The sequence below is a fragment of the Bos indicus genome, chromosome 1, assembly GCF_029378745.1.
Source record: "Bos indicus isolate NIAB-ARS_2022 breed Sahiwal x Tharparkar chromosome 1, NIAB-ARS_B.indTharparkar_mat_pri_1.0, whole genome shotgun sequence".
In the NCBI taxonomy this organism is placed as follows: Eukaryota; Metazoa; Chordata; class Mammalia; order Artiodactyla; family Bovidae; genus Bos; species Bos indicus.
Window position 1 is genome coordinate 38,958,279 of NC_091760.1, and position 24,160 is coordinate 38,982,438.

General features: G+C 36.3%; 1 protein-coding gene across 1 annotated transcript in view; it reads right to left on the reverse strand.

The window, feature by feature from the left end:
• Positions 1 to 314: 314 nt before the first annotated feature.
• PROS1 (protein S) overlaps positions 315 to 24,160 on the reverse strand; it is a 64,382-nt gene continuing 40,536 nt past the window's right edge. The window contains exons 9-15 of the mRNA XM_019965834.2: positions 21,780 to 21,895; positions 17,954 to 18,143; positions 12,636 to 12,803; positions 11,018 to 11,186; positions 8,805 to 8,953; positions 5,563 to 5,788; positions 315 to 796 (exon numbers count right to left, since the gene is read on the reverse strand). Of these exons, the coding sequence (XP_019821393.2) occupies positions 636 to 796; positions 5,563 to 5,788; positions 8,805 to 8,953; positions 11,018 to 11,186; positions 12,636 to 12,803; positions 17,954 to 18,143; positions 21,780 to 21,895 (1,179 nt within the window). The 3' untranslated portion in view covers positions 315 to 635. The remainder of the gene's footprint in view (positions 797 to 5,562; positions 5,789 to 8,804; positions 8,954 to 11,017; positions 11,187 to 12,635; positions 12,804 to 17,953; positions 18,144 to 21,779; positions 21,896 to 24,160) is intronic.

Below are 24,160 nucleotides of genomic sequence, written 5' to 3' on the forward strand. Positions count from 1 at the left end.
ACCTGTAAAGCTGCCTGGCCCACAGCCTGTCAGAAGAGCTTGTACTCTAGGGCTGGAACTCCCACCTCTCATTCTCTGATCCAAGGATAACTTTCCTTTGCTTCTGAAGAACCAAACTCGGTCTCCTATTGGTTCGAGTTACACCAGGCAGAAGGTCCCTTATTTGAAGACTGACTTGGGAGGACTGGTAACAATGGAATTTAGTCACAGGTACTTTTGTTTGGATTCTAACAAAGGTTTAACTTCCTTGACTCCTCCCCACGCCCCACCCGCCCCCCCCCCACACACAAACAAAACAGATATTTAAACCATAGTTCATGATGATAAAATTAAACTTTACTTTTACAAACATAAAAAAAGAAGAAATGTCATTTGTCACAAAAATTTCAAATTAAAAATTTTTATAGGTTTCATTAATTTCTAGACAGCAACAGAGGTAAGAATATTTCTAATATGATTCATATCACAAGAGAATCTTGTTTTCTTGAAAAAGGACCTTTTTAAAATTCCAGGAAAGTTAAAGTACCACAAAATAATCAAGATATGCACATTGTAGGTAAAATTCTTCAGCTATTATTGAAACATAAGTATAATTACACACAGGAAAAAGGTATTATCAGCAGAGAAAAAATGCCTTAAGTATGCTTTGTCTTCTGCCAAACTGATGGACACGAGTGAGCTCTAATATCATTATGTTTAGAAATGGCTTCATCCAAATCCACCTGTACACCATTAATGTTCACTTCCATACAGCCTTGATAAAAGGCATTCACTGGTGTGGCACTGAATGGAACATCTGTTAAAACAGAATATTAAAATATTAGCCCAAGACTTTTAGCATCTTACTTGCTTATAGTTAGAGGAATTATTCAGACTGCTCATTTTCAATTAAATTCTAATCCTAAAGGAAGAGTCAATAATGTAATTCTGTTCAATAAGTTCATATTAAGTGACTTCTGTGTTATAAGGTGTTGTGTTTGGTACTGAATTCAGCACAGCTTGTGTTCCTCTGATTTTGTAAAAGTTCCAGCCAAACCTCAAATAAATAAACACGCTTTAGAAAGAGTAGAAAATAACATATTCTTACTTGTGGTGTTCTATTTTATTTTCTCCTTAAATCCGAGCAATAGGTTAAGCATTATTAAGACTTTTTTCCAACTCAAAATTATAGCTATTTGGAAATCTTTTTTAAAAGCCATGATAAATATGTCAATTTTATAATTGCTGGAATATAAGTAGATTTCTGTATTTTCCAAAGAAATAGTGTCTTGCTGAGCATACAGTAGCAGGTCATAATAGGGAATTCACTGTTGTGTAATGTTTGGTGTTCTGAAAAATAACAGTTTTAATAATACTTCAGTGAACAGGGCCTCAAGGCTTTCCTATACTTTTACTCTCCTTATCAAACTCAATATTTAGGCAACATCCTTGGATTCCTGAGAACTATGGTTCATCTTCAAAACAGCCATCTCTCTACTTGCTTCCTCTTTTCTTGGCATCTCATCTCCACAAACTTTAATTCCTAAAGGATATTATTCAGCTCTTATTCTTCCTCCTCAGTACCTTATTCAAATATATACTATATGCTTATATACATATACTTCAAATTTCCCACTTCTAACTTGCCAATGTAGTGAATAAATCCATATTTTTCAATGGGCTCATCATTTGTTAAGAAATGGTTTCAAGTCTGGCTGACTATCATAGACTGCATCATTGTTATAAATATGCCTGGAATCATCTATTTCACCTGATTTTTAATTCATAATATGTGATTTAACATGTCTCTTTTGCATATCAATTAAGAAATTATCCATTCCCTAGTTCACACTCTTCAGTTCAGTTCAGTTGCTCAGTCGTATCCAACTCTTTGCAACCCCATGAACTGCAGCATGCCAGGCCTCCCTGTCCATCCCAACTCCCAGAGTTCACCCAAACCCATGTCCATTGAGTAGGTGATGCCATCAAACCATCTCATCCTCTGTCGTCCCCTTCTCCTCCTGCCCTCAATCTTTCCCAGCATCAGGGTCTTTTCCAATGGGTCAGCTCTTCGCATGAGGTGGCCAAAGTATTGAAGTTTCAGCTTCAACATCAGTCCTTCCAATGAACACCCAGGACTGATTGATCTCCTTTAGGATGGACTCGTTGGATCTCCTTGCAGTCCAAGGGACTCTCAAGAGTCTTCTCCAACACCACAGTTCAAAAGCATCAATTCTTCAGCACTCAGCTTTCTTTATAGTCCAACTCTCACATTCATACACGACTACTGGAAAAACCATAGCCTTGACTAGACGGACCTTTGTTAACAAAGTAATGTCTCTGCTTTTTAATATGCTGTCTGCTACTGCTGCTGCTGCTAAGTCGCTTCAGTTGTGTCCGACTCTGTGCGACCCCATAGACGGCAGCCCACCAGGCTTCCCAGTCCCTGGGATTCTCCAGGCAAGAACATTGGAGTGGGTTGCCATTTCCTTCTCCAATGCACGAAAGTGAAAAGTGAAAGTGAAGTTGCTCAGTTGTGTCCAACTCTTCGCGACCCCATAGACTGCAGCCTACCAGGCTCCTCCGTCCATGGGATTTTCTAGGCAAAAGTACTGGAGTGGGGTGCCATTGCCTTCTGCGAATATGCTGTCTAGGTTGGTCATAACTTTCCTTCCAAGGAGTAAGCATCTTTTAATTTCATGGCTGCAGTCACCATCTGCAGTGATTTTGGAGCCCAAAAAAATAAAGCCTGACACTGTTTCCCCATCTATTTGCCATGAAGTGATGGGTCCAGATGCCATGATCTTAGTTTTCTGAATGTTGAGCTTTTAGCCAACTTTTTCACTCTCCTCTTGCACTTTGATCAAGAGGCTCTTTAGCTCTTCTTCACTTTTAGCCATAAGGGTGGTGTCATCTGCATATCTGAGGTTATTGATATTTCTCCTGGCAATCTTGATTCCAGCTTGTGCTTCTTCCAGCCCAGCGTTTCTCATGACGTACTCTGCATATAAGTTAAATAAGCAGGGTGACAATATACAGCCTTGACGTACTCCTTTTCCTATTTGGGACCAATCTGTTGTTCCATGTCCAGTTCTAACTGTTGCTTCCTGACCTGGATACAGGTTTCTCAAGAGGCAGGTCAGGTGGTCTGGTATTCCCATCTCTTTCAGAATTTTCCACAGTTTATTGTGATCCACACAGTCAAAGGCTTTGGCATAGGCAATAAAGCAGAAATAGATGTTTTTCTGGAGCTCTCTTACTTTTTCGTTCACACTCTTAATGTCTCAATTTCAACTTCTCCTCAATTTTTCCTCATGCTTTCTAAACACATCTTGCTTAAAATTAGTCCTCAGTGCTGTTGACAAAGTCCTGGAACCACAGAAATTCTGACATTTTTAGTTTTTCTGAACTCTTTCATTGTTTGTTTGATTTCCTAAAATTACATTCAACTAATTTGTGAATAAGGTAGTAGGTGGATTTCAATGTATTTAGAATTTATTCATTTGAACCATAATTATACTTCCTAATAATTAACCACATTAATGTAACTATGCATGTATGCCTATCAATGGATATATCTATCTAACGGATCTATTTATAACTTTTATAACCTATTTACTGTATCTTTTATATGTGTATGTATGTGTATATATATATATATATATATATATATATATATATATATATATATCTTGGCCGTGCCTCTTGGCTTGGCAATTTCAGTTCCCCTGCCAGGGATTAACCTAGGCCACTGCAACGAAAGGGCTTTCCTGGTGGATCAGTGGTAAAGAATGTGCCTACCAATGCAGGAGATGTGGGTTCGACCCCTGGTAAGGCTAACTGAGATCCCCTGGGGAAGGAAACGGTAAGCCATTCCAGTAGTCTTGTCTGGAGAATTCCATGGACAGAGGAGCCTGGTGGGTTACAGTCCATGGGGTTCCAAAGAGTCAGACAAGACTGAAGCCCCTTAGCATGCATGCACATACAACAATGAACGCACCAAATCCTAACCGCTGGACCACCAGGGGATTCTGCTCCCGTCTATTTACTTATATTCCCCCAAAACCTAGAGAAAATCTCCATATACGGGAAATGAACACACTGAGCAGTTCAAGTATTTTAAAGATTAGTAGAAATTCAGACACCAAACTATTCAAAAATGTTTCTAAAAAATTTTCTGCCTCAATGTTTTTGTCATTTAAAGTACAATGTTGATGCCAATGTCATATTTTCCCATATTAACCACTTTTCCTCCAGTTTTCCCTATCTTGGTAAATGGAATGTTCACCTATGCAACTGCTCATGCCAAATACCTAAGAGATTCTTTCAATCATTAATTTCTATTAGCTTTGCTTCTCACATATATCTCCAATCTATTCACTGTATACTATCTCCACTAACATCACCCTAGTCCAACAGCTTCCTCAGCTTCCTCAAGTGTAAAATGGAGACAACAAAAGTACTTTCCTCATAGCACTACTTTAAATACTAAATGATACACTTGAAACACTCTGAACAGTGCCCAGACTGTTTGTTATTCACCATTTGAATCAATATAGTTGTCACCACTGTTATTGTTAACTGCTTCTTCATCTGAACTGCTTCATTAACCCTCAACTCATCTCATCCACTTATATCTCCCCCCTGTCCATCTGCATCCATCATGCATGGGAATTTTTTTAAACTGCATCGTTGATATACCACTTCCTTGTCTAAAATGTTTTAATGATACTTACGACTCCAATAAGATGCAGAACTCTGAACCAGGTCTGTAATAATCCCACCCACCACCCATTTCACAGCCTCCTCTTGCATGACCATCTCCCTTGCTCAGTGTGCTCTCATGGTCCTGATCTATACATTCCTCAAGCATGTCAACCCCTTTCCATTCTGCCATGGACAGTTTGCATAGTAGCTCCAATCTCCACCCTCATTACCTGGTAAACTTCATTTAATCCTTCAAATATCAGAGTTGTATCTTATTCTCTTCCTCAGAGAGCTTGTTCCTGGCCCCCACAACCAGATCAAGGCCTCATTTTTCAGGCTCTAAAAGCAACCCCAACTTTTCCTTCATAGAAGTTATGAAAATTTTAATTTTTTAAATATTTTCATAATCAGTTGTTTAATATCTGCCTCTGTCACTAGATGGTAAAGGTCTTAACAGCAGAGACTGTATCCATTTGTTTTTTGATGTGTCTCTATTGCCTGAGACATAGGGTCTTAATAAATATTGGGTGAGTGATGGTTGAACTGAAGAATAAATATTAAACTCAGTGACAACTGTGAGTATAAAATAAAAATGGCAAATCATTTCTGGCTAGGATAGTCAAATGCATCAAAACTTGGTTAGTTTCAGTTTACCATTAAAAAAATTAAATAAAAATGACCAATGAAGTGTTCATGCAAGCCCCCAGGAAAAGAATAATGGTTACTGGAATTTTCTCTTCCCTTCTGATGCCCCTTTACTACAATTACATATGCTCTATATATACAGATGCTGTTTTAGTAAAATTGCATATTTAAAATACTATCAATTTCATTGAAAATACACTTTTTAAAACTAAAGACAAAGTGAGAAGGTACCTGGAAGGCCACCCAGGTAAGTGACCACTGTTCCTTTCATTGCTTCATCCAAGATGGCAAATTGTCTTTGAAAGTCTTCAGAGTGGAAGCTATCCTTTCTAAGTTGAGTCGATAGTTCCAAATTGTTTCTGTTGACTCTGATTTCCAGAAAGGTTTGCTGATCGGAACACAGACTTATGGCCTCTATCCGAGCTATTACCATACTTTCAACAGATACCAGGATATCCTGAAGAACAAAGACTCGTTATAAACAAATACTAACAGTAATGCCAAATAAAAGAGACTTTGGTTTTTAAAATTCAAAAACCTGAATTTCAATGAGGTGGGGAAAATAAGGTAGAGCCTTCAAGTTTAAATGAAAAAACTTCTATTATCATAATCATTATTTTTGAATATGCATTAGTTTTACAAACTCCAGGTTTAGCTAAGATGTGAATGAATGTACAGCAGGTTCTGAAAATTCAAGAAACCAATGGGAACTTAAGTAGTATCTTAAGCAAAAAATTTCTTTTTATGAGCCTTCACAATTTTAAAACTTACATATGGAAAAGGAAGGAGTTGAATCATTCTTTGTTGGGAAAAAGACTTAGAAAACTTAAACTGCTTTAGTAAGCACATCCAGCAAGACTGAAAGGTTTATTTGTGCCACACAAGAAATCCTGCAGACTTGGGACAAACTGAGTGAAGTCTCTGAGAAAGAAAAACCAGGACTGTAAGTTACAGAGTATTTATCAGAGGCTGTCAAATATATATCAGATCAGATCAGATCAGTCACTCAGTCGTGTCCGACTCTTTGCGACCCCCATGAATCGCAGCACGCCAGGCCTCCCTGTCCATCACCAACTCCCGGAGTTCACTCAGACTCACGTCCATCGAGTCAGCGATGCCATCCAGCCATCTCATCCTCTGTTGTCCCCTTCTCCTCCTGCCCCCAATCCCTCCCAGCATCACAGTCTTTTCCAATGAGTCAACTCTTCGCATGAGGTGGCCAAAGTACTGGAGTTTCAGCTTTAGCATCAGTCCTTCCAAAGAAATCCCAGGGCTGATCTCCTTCAGAATGGACTGGTTGGATCTCCTTGCAGTCCAAGGGACTCTCAAGAGTCTTCTCCAACACCACAGTTCAAAAGCATCAATTCTTCGGCACTCAGCCTTCTTCACAGTCCAACTCTCACATCCATACATGACCACAGGAAAAACCATAGCCTTGTCTAGATGGACCTTTGTTGGCAAAGGAATGTCTCTGCTTTTGAATATGCTATCTAGGTTGGTCATAACTTTCCTTCCAAGGAGTAAGCATCTTTTAATTTCATGGCTGCAATCACCATCTGTAGTGATTTTGGAGCCCAGAAAAATAAAGTCTGACACTGTTTCCACTGTTTCCCCATCTATTTCCCATGAAGTGGTGGGACTGGATGCCATGATCTTCGTTTTCTGAATGTTGAGCTTTAAGCCAACTTTTTCACTCTCGACTTTCACTTTCATCAAGTGGCTTTTGAGTTCCTCTTCACTTTCTGCCATAAAGGTGGTGTCATCTGCATATCTGAGGTTATTGATATTTCTCCTGGCAATCTTGATTCCAGTTTGTGTTTCTTCCAGTCCAGCGTTTCTCATGATGTACTCTGCATATAAGTTAAATAAACAGGGTGACAATATACAGCCTTGACGAACTCCTTTTCCTATTTGGAACCAGTCTGTTGTTCCATGTCCAGTTCTAACGGTTGCTTCCTGACATGCATACAAATTTCTCAAGAGGTAGATCAGGTGGTCTGGTATTCCCATCTCTTTCAGAATTTTCCACAGTTTCTTGTGATCCACACAGTCAAAGGCTTTGGCATAGTCAATAAAGCAGAAATAGATGTTTTTCTGGAACTCTCTTGCTTTTTCGATGATCCAGCGGATGTTGGCAATTTGATCTCTGGTTCCTCTGCCTTTTCTAAAACCAGCTTGAACATCAGGAAGTTCACGGTTCACATATTGCTGAAGCCTGGCTTGGAGAATTTTGAGCATTATATACATACATATATATGTGTGTTTGTTTATTTATTTATTTTCTGAATGTTTCAAACTGCTGATACACTATATTACTCACCTTGCCAAGAGTCATCTATGCAGATAGCTTACTAGCATATAGAGGAATTATAAAAAGGGAGAGAAAATAAAATCAAAACTAAGGAGGTGGGTGTTATGATGCTTTCCAGATAGCAGAAAGACAGTCTGCAGTATTTACAGAAACACAGAAAACATAGACAAGATAAAATAAATATCAAGGACACGGCACGTGTTAATCTCCTCTACTATCTGAATGTAGTGTTGAAGGCAGGATTTCCGTTTTGCTTTAAAAAAAAAAAACAAATTAGCTGAAACCCACATGTAGCAAGCTCCTGTAGTCAACTGGAGACAAAACTTAACAGGATTTTTTCAGGTTGCTTACAGTTAACCATCAGAAACTCTCCATAACCATCCCTTAAGTTGCAAACAGCATCTCTTTTTATCACTACAGGCATTATTCAACTATATGTCTCTTTCTAAAAGCCCCAGAGAACATCAAGTCAACCATGGCACACACGAAAGCTACTTGCTGTAACTTGCTGGAATCCACTGTGGATGACACAAGCACAGAGTTATGAGCCTCTAACAGAAGGCTGAATAACACAGACCTTCTGATAACTCTCATGTTTTCTTTTATCCGAGAGTGTTTCCTGCTCTTCCTTCTAATTTCAAGGCAGAGTTGCCAGTGGGAAGCCAAGTAGACTGGTTTTAGTTTTCCCTAGTCTTTCCTAATTTACTTATGGGAGAAAAGAGAGTACCAGAAAGCACAAAAAATTATAATTAGACACTGAATATTTCAGAGTGGATTGCAATCAGACTGACTTCTATTCCGTTAGTACAGATAAAGTCCCATGATACTTCAAAGATTCTGAATAAGGGTGGATCTCTATGTACTCAGAGAAGGCTCCAAGCAGCCTTTGTGGGAGTCTGCCTAATCTAAACTATAGATACAATACATAGGTTTTTCCATTCTCCCCTATCCCCTTAACCGCTCGGTTCAAACCGTGGAAATAAGCCAGCAAAAAACTAACAATAATGAATATTTATTTAATCTTTAATGACATGCCAAATAATTTATGTAAGTTATTTCATTTTCAAAACATCACTTTGAGGTAAACACAGTTATTCTATCCATGTTACTGATTTTTTAAAAATTAAAAAATAAGGATCATAAAGGTTCAGAGTAAAGTTACCTGAAGCTTTTCAGTGGCGGAATCCACCAAGGACAAGGCAAAGGGCACTGTGTTATCGGAAACCAAGGCCAACATAACACCGGTGCCCGCTGATGGGCGAATATTCAAGGACACATTGATTTGCCAAGCCTCAGGATTGGATTCATTCTCTGTTTAAACAATGAAACAGAAGCAGGATCAATGTACTCCTAAGTGCACCAGAGGAATTAATCTTATTAATATTCAAAGCCATCTTTGAGTGATATTAAAGAATTTAGTTCTTTCCCAATGATCTATATAACCTAGGCAAAACAGAGCAAAAGAAAACAGTTTTTAATGCAGGCAAGAAACACACAGATGGAACCTCATCCTTTAGTTCTTCCTTAACTGAATTGTGGTGTTTAGAATTATTATGTATTTTCCAGTTGCTCTTTAACAGCTCTCCCTACTGTCTTACACACTCTCCAATGCTCAAATCTCATAGTGGTTGTATAATAAAATACGAGAAAGTTCAACAAATTTATTGTAGTATTTCTGAGGGAAAATCTGAGTGCAGCTGCCAACCCCAGCCCAGTATTCTCTTCCTTATAGGAGTCAGGTTAGGGCAGTGGGAAAGAAAAATCTGATCTCTATACATAGGGCTGTGGGATGGTTTGATAATAGAGAAATATTCTGAAGTCAACAGTTAACTTTGAAATTCTCCTAGGAACTCTTCTGTAATTCTCTTATCATAATGCTTAACATTCTTTTTCTTAATTACTAGGTCAACAGTCTACACAACTAGAGGGCAAGCTCTGCAAGTCTCTGTCATTACTGCTTTCCTCAGTAGTCACTTAACAAATATTTCTGAACTAATATGATTTCAAAACAGTTTTGATTTCTAATAATTTGAAATAATTTGTAAACTAATAATCTGAAAATATTAGCTTAAGATCTGAATGAAGTCTTCCCCATTTAATACAAATAAATGTATAGCAATTGTCCAAATACCACTTTGAGGCTTTAAAAGGGTGAATGTAAATGGAGAAAATAATTCTCCTTTGGCAAGATATTCTTCCATTTAGCCACATCTAATACTATTACATTTTCCACTATAATCCTTTAAAGTCCACCCAAGAGGAAAAAAAACCCCTGTATAATCATTTTGAAGTAAGTAAATTTACTGTAGGACATTAACAAACTCAAAATGAACATGCAGATATGAAGAAATTATAATGTAGCATTAAATATTAATTATAAAGTAGGCCACATTTATGTTATCTGTGAAACAACTAGTTAGTTACTTATGAAAGTAAATTCAGGTACAATAAAACTATCTTCATTTTCTTTTCAGAACTTTTTTTCCATTGGAACAAATTATCATGGGCCTAGTTGTTTTCTATATTCAATCATCAACTCAATTAACATATTTTTTAAAAAAAAAATGTTCATATTCAGAACAGAGCTAAAGTTAATGACATTGTATTAATTTACGTTAAGAAAACAGAGAGCAATAGTAAGATGCTTCCTTAAAACTGCAGCAATACTTTTAAGGCTGCAAATAAAGTTAAAATATGACTCTTTCTTAAATGAGAGATATTCAAATTAACCCTAAATTCATACTAAATACTGTTAGTAGCTCAAATAATGAACTCATAAAACAGAAAATGACACAGAAGCCAACAAAATAATTAAGATATACAAATACCTAGTAAAAATATGGTGAGATATTCAATTTCATTAGAAACTGGGATAATTAAAACTACAAGATTTACTTTTTCAACTCTCTAATTAGAAACAAAACTTGAGCATAAACTTTCTTCTGTTGGTAAAAGTATAAATTGATAAAGAGAGGTCCTCTGGCAAACCAGCCATTACCCTAAGCACAATGTATATTAAAGGAATTTGAAGGGTAGTCATGAAAACAAGAAAACCTAAGCAGTTTAACTCTTGACTAGATTGATTCAAGCCCTCTCATTAAGAGTCTAGCAAATGGACAGATATGCTTATCTCCAAATGTTAATATGATTTATCTCAGTCTCTACTGTTTTATCTGACACCCACATTTAAGCCAAACATTATTAAATACAGAAGAAAAATAACCCATAGTCAAGAGAAAAAGCAATTAATACGACCAGTTTTAGATATGACGCAGATTTAGTTTCAATTCAAAACAGCAAGGAATTTTTGCTATTTGTTAATGAATAAATTTAAACATTAGTGAGAAGAGAAAGATACAATAGGAGATCACTTACTATAATTTATGCTAAACTGAGCAACTCCAGTACCAGGATAGTAGGAACCCTTCTCCACATTGACAAGACAATGCTTATTTTGTTTTTCTTGAATGATTTCCTTTACTCCTGAAGTTCCTTGATTCATCAAATTCCAGCCTCGAATACATCCATCTAGACGAGGGTTAATCTAACAATATAAAATATAGACCAATGAATGCATTTTAAACTTAGAAAAGGGGGGCTTTATTGATTATATTACTATATCTATTGATATTACTATATTTATTGATTATATTACTGGATACAGGTTTTCATTTAAGGGCAAAATTCTTTGATGACATTTTAAAATATTTAGAATTTTATCTAAATTTTTTTCAAGGTCTCCTGCAGATAACAATCTTTTCCAGTAAAAGTGCATTTATAACATCAGAGACCTTCACTGGGATCCTAATGATTTTTAACACCTTTAAGCCCCACCTGCCTCTCCTGTATCATCCAGCACTAACTTTTCTGCTTTCTAGTTCCATGTACGCTTTTACCTGTGGCCCTGGGTTCTCAGCTGCTTTTGTTTTTCATTAACTGTATTTACAACATAGGTTTGTTTTGCCGTCAAACACGAAGCCTCTTCAGGAACAAAAGTGTTTTGCATTCTTTAGTCTCACCAAAGCATCCTGCCACACTCAGACATGTAGCCATTTCATAAATAGTTGATTCTTTTTGAATAATTTATTTTACTTTCAAAATGTCTTGATTTTATCAATTTCAAAGGACAGATATATTCACTCTAACATGAGTTAACTAACTCAGATTGTATATCATATCACAAATCTTTTAAAAGCTAAGGCAACTGAAATATATATAAAATAGTAAATATTTAAATTAAATCAGTAAGTGTAAAATTGGCAGATCCATGACTTCAAATGAAAAATTTTAAACTCCTCAAGGTCAGTGATCAGTCTCCTTCATGAAACCTTTTCTACAGAGGTTGCTGCTGCTGCTGCTAAGTCGCTTCAGTCGTATCCGACTCTGCGACCCCTGAGACGGCAGCCCACCAGGCCTCCCCGTCCCTGGGATTCTCCAGGCAAGAACACTGGAGTGGGTTGCCATTTCCTTCTCCAACACATATAGAAAAATCGTCTATTATATCTAGCTTCAATTTATGACAGGCGGCAGTTTTATTTCCCATCAAAGATTTTCTTTTAAAAATTCCACCTTACATGCTATACTTGTCTCCCAAATTTTAGTCCTAAAACAGACCTAAGAAAGTCTTACTTTGACTGGCTTCTAGAAAATAATGTACTTTTGGACTCAAATATATACATTTATATGTCTAATGGCTGAGTATGGACTATTATGATGGTAATATTTAACTGATGCTTGAAGAATTTTTAAAAATCTACTTCTCCATGAGTAATACTGGGAATTTAAACAGGCTCAAAAACACTACATTCATTTTCTTATTTCCTTACTATAATTTCAAAGGTTGATAATGTTATTTTTCCATGTTCAATTCAAGTTTTCACAGTTGGTGTGTTCAACAAAATAACTTCATTTGACTCTCAGAAAAATACATTTTCAAATCTATTACAGATGAAAGATTTCATCCATGATGAATGATACAAGCTTGGATCATTACCAGTCTAATGAGTGCATTTTCCATTTTCCGAGGTACTCCTGCAAAGTATACTTTGGTTTCTAGAAACCCATTGGTGGGCTTAAAAAGGCTTCCAGGCTTATTTATATTCATTACAGCTTCTTTAGCTATTTTTACACTAATACTCTGTTCTAATTCTTCCACAGAGACCTACAATTAAAAAGACAAAAATTATCAAACAACCAAACATTACTGCATTTCATATGAAACACTAAGATTGAAAAATCCTGTTATTATTCCAGTACATAAATTTCCAAAGTAATCACTTTAATGCACTTGTTAATTTGTTCCAATACATTTCACATGTCAAATTAGTATAAAGGTGATAAAAATGCATTTTAGTGTGATAATTCTTGATCAAAACTAAATCAACACCATATTTTAAAGTTTAAAAATCAGTATTTTTCTATCACATTTAAACATTCATTTATAATATATATCTTTCAATCCCAGTGTGCCATAAAATTAACAGTTTAGAAAAAAGAGAGTCACTCTACAGAATCTTGGGAAACTTTTAAGTGCCCTTATTTTGCATTTGTCTGATAGTATAAATATGAAATCAATAATGTAAATAAATTTTAATATAAATTAAGAGAAGCTAGTACATTCAGTATTATGTTTATTAAACACAAATTATATTTTGTTTCAAAATTCAAATGTAGTTGAGGTCATAAGAAAGCATAATACATTAAATTAAATTGGGTTTTCCAATTTTGAAAGTAGTTTGGGTATCTAAAAAAATTGGAAGTAGTGGTAAACAATAAAATTTTTTTTCTTATAAAGGCAATTTGAAGAACCATTGCTGCAATTTCCTCATGTAAAACTGTAGGACTCAAAATGCAAACTCTGCATTTACTTATCAATCGGGGTGACCAGACAATAGGCATATCAAAGCACTACTACAGGAAAGGAAAAATTATCCTCTAAAGTAAAATAACACCCCAGCATAAGCCTTCATTTGTAGCTTTTATGTTATTCTATGTATAGGAGCAAGTTTTGACAAATATTATACTTGAATTTAAGTATTTACATATTGAAACATATTTTTTAAGAAATTATATTCTTTTTAATATAATATTTAGAGCAGTATATTGGATGTGATAGAGTTTAAAACCACAGATTGACAATAACTCATCTTGGTGTCTTTATGGCCCCCTTTATGCTGAATTTCCAAAAGCTTTCAGTCTATCTTAAATTAAAGGCTGGATCTTAAAAATATACCCCAAATCTGACCACTTCTCAGCACTCCTACTATCAACACTGCAGTCAAAGCTGTCATCTTTTCACTGTGTTATTGCAATAGTCTCCTAATCCCGTATCCTGTTTTATCCTTGTGAAAGTGAACGTGTTAGTCACCCAGTCACATCTGACTCTTTGCAACCCCACAGACTGTAGCCTGCCAGCCTCCTCTGTCTATGGAATTCTCCAGGCAAGAATACTTGACTGGATAGTCATTCGCTTCTCCAGGGGATCTTCCCAACCCAGGTATTGAAGCCGGGTCTCCCACACTGCAGGCAGGTTCTTTACCATCTGAGCCACCAGGGAAGCCCACAGTTGTGGCCCACGGGCATAGCTGTTCCAAGGCACATGGGATCTTCCCAGACCAGGGACTGGACCTCAGGTATCAATAACCTCAAATATGCAGTTGACAGCACCCTTATGGCAGAAAGCAAAGAAGAACTAAAGAGCCTCTTAATGAAAATTAAAGAGGAGAGTGGAAAAGTGGGCTTAAAACTTAACATTCAGAAAACTGAGATCATGGCATCTGGTCCCATCACTTCAGATGGGGAAACAATGGAAACAGTGCCAGACTTTACTTTTTGGGGCTCCAAAATCACTGCAGACGGTGACTGCAGCCATAAAATTAAAAGACACTTGCTCTTTGGAAGAAAAGCTATGATCAACCCCAACAGCATATTATAAAGCAGAGACCTTACTTTGCCAACAAAGGTCCCTCTAGTCAAAGCTATGGTTTTTCCTGTAGTTAAGTATGGATGTGAGAGTTGGACTATAAAGACAGTGGAGTGTTGAAGAATTGATGCTTTTGAATTGTGGTGTTGGAGAAGACTCTTGAGAGTCCCATGGACAGCAAGGAGATCCAACCAGTGCATCCTAAAGGAAATCAGTCCTAAATATTCATTGAAAGGACTGATGCTGAAGCTGAAGCTCCAATACTTTGGCCACCTGATGCGAAGAACTGACTCCTTGGAAAAGACCCTGATGCTGGGAAAGATTGAAGGCAGGAGGAGAAAGGGGTTGGATGGCATCACTAGCTCAATGCACATGAGTTTGAGCAAACTCCAGGAGTTACTGATGGACAGGGAAGCATGGTGCGCTGCAGTCCATGGGGTCGCAAAGAGTTGGACATGATGAGTGACTGAACTGAACTGAGGGATTGAACCCATGTCTTCTGCGTTGGCAGGCAGATTGTTTACCACTGAGCCACTATCTTTACTCTCTACAGTTTCCACAAAGTCATTAGGTCCTAACCAGGATCATCTCTTAACATGCAAATTAGATCATATCACTTCTCAAAATCATCTAAGGTGTTTCTACTTAACATAAAATTCAAGGTCTTATTCCAGACCACATTTCTGACCTCAGTTTTTACTACTCTCTCCCTCTTTCTGCATCTACTCTCTCCACTGCATCTACACTCACTTTCATGTTGCTGTGCAAATAAAAACAAACACATCCTCTAGCCTAAGAGTGTGTTTGCTGTTCATGTGACATAGGATTATCTTCTTTCCAAAATGTCTGCTGTCATGTGCCCTCAAGTCTCTGATTTAATGTAATTCCATCAGAGATGGCTTTTCTGATTCCATATGCACACTCACCATCATCATTCTCTACTGCCTGGCCTTGCTTTTCTTTTTCCTCATAGCATTAATCACTATCTGACATAGCTATTTGTTGACACATTTGTGGTTTTCATCTCATCACCAAAATGCAAGCTCCATAAGAGCAAGGACTTTTGTTTTATTCACTATTGCATCCCCATCACCTAGAAGAAGGAATAGCACAGAAAGTGCTCATAAAATATTTTGTTGGATAAATGAAATTATACAAATTATACATTTTCCACCAATATTAGGATTATACCCAGCTACGAAATATAATAATCACTTATAAGTTATCAATAATCACTTATAAGAATAAATATTCCTACAGGTTATAGCCATTCTAACGACAATCATTACACATTCAATTTTATTTACCTGAATTACAAAACAATTCTAAGTTATACATTTTAATTTCTTATTTTTAACATTTTATTTAAAATTTTAAAATAATTTAAAATTAGTGAAACAACTGCTATAAAGTGAACAGTCCAGTTTATAGGTTAGTTTAACTTAATTACTTTGTCATTAATTAAAATACTTATTTAAAATATTTATTTATTTTAAATAATTCCTGTGCTGCATAAATTTGTTTGAAACAGTATAATTCATTAACAATTCATCAGGATTATAAGTTAGTAGGACTACCATGCTACCATACTATCTTTTAAATATAAAAGGTATGGAGTGAAAAAAGAAATCCTATTTATCAGTGGAGTGGAAAATGCAAAAATTGTTAAAATATTGAATTACAATTTAAAGAAAAAAACAACAGCACCAAATTTATTACCAAAGTTTGTCTCTGACTTGCTAATGTTCTTAAATTTTATTTTTTCTATAAACTTGTATTCAGTTTATAGAGGGAGATTTTAATTTAAATGCTTAGCTAAAACATGGGCATATCATTAAATAATAGTTTCTTTTTAATAAGAATAATAAATATAGGAGATGAATGAAACTGAACATCTGCCTTCCATTCAACCCGTATTCTGTCTTTAACAGGATATAGCTCATGAACAATTCTTCAATAAACACTACTTGCAACTCATGATCACTTCACAGATAAATATTTACCTTCTTTATATACATTATATCCTACATAGAAATGTATTTAAATTCACCTTCAAACAGCTGATCTTTTCAATTTGTATAAACTCATTGGAAAAAGAATTCTGTTTACTCTCTTTTACTGCAAAAGTGATTTTAGTGGTTTTAGACAGGTGATTTAGGGACATCTGGCATTAAAGTGTATACTGGAGGAATAGCGGTATGCATGAAATATTACAGATACAGATGTAGTAGGAAAGGTGATAAAAAAGCTATAGTAATAAGCAACATAAGTCAAAGAATTTTAACAACTTCTCTGACAGTTGCATTTGATCCTGTGAAGCCACAGTTCTTTCAAAGTTAGGAGCCCCAAATCCATGGCTGCCAATCAACAGATAGCCCCCTTTTCGGTGAACCACATCTGCACCCAACTATTCCTTATTACACTTTCCTGTAACATATTTCACATTACACCGTATTGGTTCACGATGCCACATCCACTATTAAACTGTGAGAGTCTAACCTCAAAGAACATGGACAATCTCTTACTATGGTTTCAGCCCCTTGGACTCAGGAATATAGCATTTTAAACATGCGTACTAAATCTTTACTGAATATATGATTTCAAGAGTGGATAGATATAATGAAATAATTTAGTGATGACTTTACATGGCTGCTTAACATGGACCTTTCTTGTCAGTTCCCATAGACTTAGAAAGTGTCTCTTTGGGGTACCACATTCTAAGGTGAAGCTGATCTTCTTGGATCTTCTCTACTGAAAGTAGCATTGATTTAATTAACATTCTCCCCTCTGTAGACTAACAGTAATCCCTTCTCCAAGATAAGTTCCATTTGCATACAGTAGATTAAAGTTCTATTCTTGATTATTCAGATAAAGACTCACTTTTAGGGATTATCTAAAAATGCTAGTTTCTAAGCATTCTAATTGGTTTCAGCTAGTGCATCCTATTTGTACTAATCCATTAATCTATATGATAATATTTAAAATTAAATTAAAATTTTAATTTTGTTACTACATGTATTTCTCTTTTACATTAAAAATATTGATGGCTATCCAGTGTAGTTGTCCCAGATCAACTCTTGACCTTATAGGTGCAATATCACAGTTCACCAGTGACAGCCAGTAAAAAAGGTAAAAAGTTAAAGACAAAATAGTTGTTTTTAACAAAGCTAATAACTGAAAACAACTTCAGTTATGGGAAATCCATACTGTTGAGAGAGAATAACTTCTCAGACCATTTCAGGTATTTACAGTATGTAGAATACACTTCACACAACATCAGATAAACCCAAACTTATTTTGGTTTGGTATCACTATTAAAGTAATGATTAATGATTTTAAACAAACTGCATCAGAATGGAATGATTCTTTATGAGTTCTGCAAAACGTACCATATGCCATAAACCATCATTAATAACTTTGCCTCCAGTTGTCATTTTGGTTGTCTTTTCATTCTTGAACTGAATTTCAATCTTTCCCTCACGAAGCGCAATCAGGAACCAAGCTGAGTGATCAGAAGATTCTGCATACAGGATAACACCTTCTGAATCATATGTCCGGAAATCAAATTCAGCTGAAAATCTGAACAATGGACAAAGAGAGAGCCTGAATAGTGAGAAATATTGAAGATCATGTTTTTCTTTTACTCTTGAACTGGCAAATAGCAGTATGTTGAAAGAGACAACTCTTTCACTAGAAAAAATAAAAAAGGGCAGGATTAAGCTCTTCTTGTGTTATCTCTGGCTCCATGTGTACTTAAAATCAAGCTGTTTTACTTTCTTGCTTATTCGTGGAAACTTTTTTCCAAATGAGCATATGCTTTGATAAATTTTTCATCTTTTGGCATTTGTTTTGAAAGCTCTTTTAAATGCTGGAATACACATGTACAAATATTGGGCATATTGTCTCAGAGCCTTTTATACACTATATAATCTAACATGAAGATTCTTTTTTTTTCTTCTGTATCCATATATGATTAATAAAAGATGTTTAATCCATGATTGGTTCATCCATCAAAGAGCAAATTTTCCCTATGATTTCATATATGTCAGGAAGGAATCACTCACAGAGATGTTCAAGATAGTATCTGAATGATTTCTAACATAATTAAGTCTTCATGTGTGGTAAAGGAAGGTAAAATCAAAAACTTTTAAATGTATCTGTTAGTTTAATTTTAAAAGCTCTCCAAAACTCTAATTGCACAAATCACTATACTGGAGTACACAGAAGGAGAGTTTAAAAGATATAGCCATGTGTTTGAGGCAATCTGAGAAACGCTGGACTGGAAGAAACACAAGCTGGAATCAAGATTGCCGGGAGAAATATCAATAACCTCAGATATGCAGATGACACCACCCTTATGGCAGAAAGTGAAGAGGAACTCAAAAGCCTCTTGATGAAAGTGAAAGTGGAGAGTGAAAAAGTTGGCTTAAAGCTCAACATTCAGAAAACAAAGATCATGGCATCTGGTCCCATCACTTCATGGGAAATAGATGGGGAAACAGTGGAAACAGTGTCAGACTTTATTTTTCTGGGCTCCAAAATCACTGCAGATGGTGACTGCAGCCATGAAATTAAAAGACGCTTACTCCTTGGAAGGAAAGCTATGACCAACCTAGATAGCATATTCAAAAGCAGAGACATTACTTTGCCAACAAAGGTCCGTCTAGTCAAGGCTATGGTTTTTCCTGTGGTCATGTATGGATGTGAGAGTTGGACTGTGAAGAAGGCTGAGTGCCAAAGAATTGATGCTTTTGAACTGTGGTGTTGGAGAAGACTCTTGAGAGTCCCTTGGACTGCAAGGAGATCCAACCAGTCCATTCTGAAGGAGATCAGCCCTGGGATTTCTTTGGAAGGACTGATGCTAAAGCTGAAACTCCAGTACTTTGGCCACCTCATGCGAAGAGTTGACTCATTGGAAAAGACTGATGCTGGGAGGGATTGGGGGCAGGAGGAGAAGGGGACGACAGAGGATGAGATGGCTAGATGGCATCACTGACTCGATGGATGTGAGTCTGGGTAAACTCTGGGAGTTGGTGATGGACACGGAGGCCTGGCGTGCTGAGATTCATGGGGTCGCAAAGAGTCGGACACGACCGAGCGACTGAACTGAACTGAACTGAGCTCTGACAATGCCTGCTCCTATTAAGACATTGAACATTTATGTAGCTACTACAGGGAAGGATAAAAATCTTAAGAATGCTGGACTGAAAAATAACATATATCAATTCATGGCCTTACAATACTTTAATGAAAATCAGCATTAAAGTTTCCAAGGGACCAGTAAAGCAAAGTGACTGAAAAAAGGTAAACAGGAAACAGGAAAAATAGTTGTATAACTACTAGTCATCTGAGTTAAGTTAAAATAAAGGTAATTTAAATTAAAAAATTAAGATTTCAGGTAATTATTAAATATGGCAAGAAAGAATCCCAGACTCTTTCCTTTTCTGTATACAATAGTAATAGTAACAGAGGCATCATTTGTAATGGGCACAAGCCTACCTCAAATAGAACAAAGAAAAAGTGATAGAACGAACTTTCTAGCCTTGAGAATTCCAAGGAAATATTATAAAGAGGTAAACATGGAGTAAAGCTTGTTGGGTAGATCACAATATACTAGGAATTTAAGGAACTCCGATTATATTTAAAAAGAACCATTTTGCTCTGAGTAAGGCCTTCTATTCTCTTTCATATTCATCACATTTTGCTGATGTGAAGCATATATTATCTTGCCAAAACCTGAATCTGTGTATGGTCAGGATCTTCTAGAAGTTGATCCTATCATGGAGATAATTTCCTTCTCTTTGTAAAAACATGCTAAACCAGTAATTCAAAGAGTTGTGTTCTGCATATTTTCTGTCTGGAGTACATCAGCATACTGATTCAGTACATTGGGGAACAATTCATTCTCTTTCAGAAGTATTGCAGAGTGAAAAAAGAGAACTTGTTAACTTTGGGGCAGCATAAGTTTTTGATCCTGGGAAACAGAGTTGAAGAAATTTGCGAAAAAAGAAACAAAAAGCATTAGCTGTTCTTTGTGTCTTTTACACAGGTGGCAGCTTATAAAAATTCATCAAGCTGTATATGTAAGATATATGTATATTACATGTATATATTTCTCTGTGTGTATATGTGTGTGTATATACAAATACATATAATACCTCAATAAAAAGTTTAAACTAAATAATAAATACTGAAAGAAAACAATTGTTTGACCAATTTTATCTGATGTTACAGCCCAAGCTTTTGTGAACGGTGAGAAATGAATACCTCTGAAAGTGTCTGAGATAATTAATTCTTCTCTCTCATAATTATTCTCATAGCAAGGAAAGGCTGTCTCCAATCTATATCACTAGAAGATATTCTTTGCTCTGAGATGTTAAAGGGGAAAACCACATTTTTGGGAAAATCAGAGTGCTGAAAGGGCACAATTATATCAGTGAATAAATTTCAGTGTTCCTTAATAATAAAATTTCTATGAATTGAGTTGAATTATTTAATGAGTATTCACTCATATATCTAATGGATTAAATTCTAAATATACATGCTTATCTAATTAAAATATTTTAAAATTTGGATTGTATAATCAGTCTCAAATGTTTACTTTCCATTATTCCAACAAAATTCCAATTTTCTTCCCCTAGTTCCAACAATGTATGGCTCTGAGAAAATTTGATAAAGTAGCATCATGACTCAAAAACAGAAACAATTACTCCCTCTCCAAAGTCAACCCAACTACAGGAAGAGGAGATAAAGTACTAAGTCAACTAAAATCATGTGACACATTTCTTTAATATACTACTTCAGCAATCTTACCATAGTTTCCTTAATAATTATGAATATAACTATATTCTAAAAGCGGTTTCTTGAATTATTCCCATTACTTAGAAAGCATAAAAAAGAATGAAAATTTCACAAATACATTAAATCCTCTTTTCTAGCTTTTTAAAAATATGTATTCATTAGAATAGGAAGAACTCTGGCTTAATGTAAAATGATCACTAGGGAAGATCAGCCTAGAACAACCCCAAATGATTCAAGCGTGAAAAATATATGTGAAGGAAAAAAAGAAATTTAGGGTACCCAATATCATCTGATTGATAACGCACCTAAATTATATGATTGTTAATAAAATTTCATGGATTTAAAACCTTTCAGTGACTCCTTTCTGTCCTGACCTGCTTATTTCTGTAATTATCACTGACATTGGTACCTCACCTGGTGGTTTCTGGCAAACGAAATTTTAAATACAAAACGACCCCTACAAACTGCTCTGCCAAGTAAAGCAATTCATAATTTTTGTCAAGGTCCAAAGGAAGGCACACTGGAACAGCCTGGAGAAAAGGCAAAAAAATAAGAAAAAGCATTGGTTACTGCTTGGTGTATGTGTCAGGATATCATGCTTTCTCTGGTTCCTAATGTTCTTGTCCGGAGAAGGCAATGGCACCCCACTCCAGTACTCTTGCCTGGAAAATCCCATGGAAGGGGGAACCTGGTAGGCTGCAGTCCATGGGGTCGCTAGGAGTTGGACACGACTGAGCGACTTCACTTTCACTTTTCACTTTCATGAATTGGAGAAGGAAATGGCAATCCACTCCAGTGTTCTTGCCTGGAGAATCCCAGGGACAGGGGAGCCTGGTGGGCTGCCATCTATGCGGTTGGTTGCACAGAGTCAGACACGACTGAAGCGACTTAGCAGCAGCAGCAGCAGTGTTCTTGTCAAACATATCCTCTCTGATACAATAAAATACATGCAGAATACCCACGGTAATAACAAAGCAGTATCTTTTACTTCCTTGTATAGTCCATCAGTGTAATTTCCAATTATGCATGCTAAGTCACTTCAGTCATGTCTGACTCTTTCTGACCCTATGGACTGTAGCCCGCCAGGCTTCTCTGTCCATGGGATTCTCCAGGCAAGAATACTGGAGTGGGTTGCCATGCCCTCCTCCAGGAGATTTTCCTGACCCAGGGATCAAACCTGTGTCTCCTGTGGGCTCCTGCATGGCAGGTGGATTCCCTACCACTGAGCCAGTTTTATTTATTTGTACCTAGCTTATTTGTTTTTCTTTGGAGTACCATTGCTTTACAATGTTGTGTTAGTTTCTGCTGTAAAATAGAGTGAATAAGCTATGATGTTGTTAGTCGCTCAGTTGTGTTTGACTCTTTGTGACCCCATGGACTGTAGCTCACCAGCCTCCTCTGCCCATGGGATTCTCCAGGCAAGAATCCTGGAGTGGGTTGCCATGCCCTTCTCCAGGGGATCTTCCCCACCCAGGGAGTGAACTCAAGTCTCCTGCATTGCAGGCAGATTCTTTACAGCAGAATAAGCTATATCTATACATAAATCTCCTCCCTCTTGAGCCTCCCTCCCACTCACCCTCCATTTGTTTTAAAGTCTTATTAAGCCAAATTTTTTCTGAGCAAAAGTGTGCTCTCTAGATATCAAAGGAAATGCTGAAAAACCTGAACAGGATAAATATAAAGTAAGAGATCATCATAATCTCCAAGGAATTTACCAAAAAAAAAAAAATTTAGAGTCAGATGATTTACTATCAGGGCTTCCCAGGTGGCTCTGGTGGTAAAGAACCCATCTGTCAGTGCAGGAGACATAAAGGACGAAGGTTCGATCCTTGGGTCAGGAAGATCCCCTGGAGAAGGGCGTGGCAACCCACTCCAGCATTCTTGCCTGGAGAATCCCATGGATAGAGGTGCCTGGCAGGCTACAGCCCACAGGGTCACAAAGAGCCAGGCATTACTGAAGTGACTTAGCACACATGAATGAACTATTATCAGGGGTTTTTTTTTTTTTCTTTTAAGAGTAAAAACAAACATTTAAATGGAAAGTTTTTTAAGGAGAAGTTCTTGGGCATATATCTAGGGATATTCTGGGGAGAACTGTGGAAACAGCACTGTATTAAATCTAGGTCCTAAAATAATATCTCATTTCCTCTTAGAATAAATCTATTCCAAGGAAGATGGCAATGTGTAACTACAAAAAATACTGAAATAATAGGATATCAAATTACAAAATAGACATGCACATAATATATTTCAATGAAGTACTGCCAAAGTTACTACATATACCAACTAGCTTTCCTTACCTTCCTTTACCAAATAGGTAGCATAATATGAAATGTTGACATTTTTAAAACATATACAGCTTCTCTTGGTAGCAGATAGAGAGTATGTATAAATCAATGACTATTAAATAATCAGTTAAGAGTATTTCTTTTTTTTTAATGTCTACTTCATAAGCATGACATTTCACTTTCACTTTTAAAAATTAAAAGAGATTCATGAATTGGATTCATGAAAAGGATCACTAATGTGATCCTTACTTAGGGGGAAAAAAAAAGAGCTTCAAATTTCTTCAGTGGAAGAAATATTAGAACCTACCCCGCAACATTCAATTTCTGGATCAATTATGAATTGAATTTGAGTAACCTAGAAGCAAGTTGGAGAGAGAATAACAAAACTGACCCCTCTGAATTTCGATATACTTAAACCTCAACTAAATCCTACTCTGACAAAATTGTTTGCACCTGAGATTTTATGCACATTCTTGCAAGTACTAACATGCCTAAGCCATGATCAAA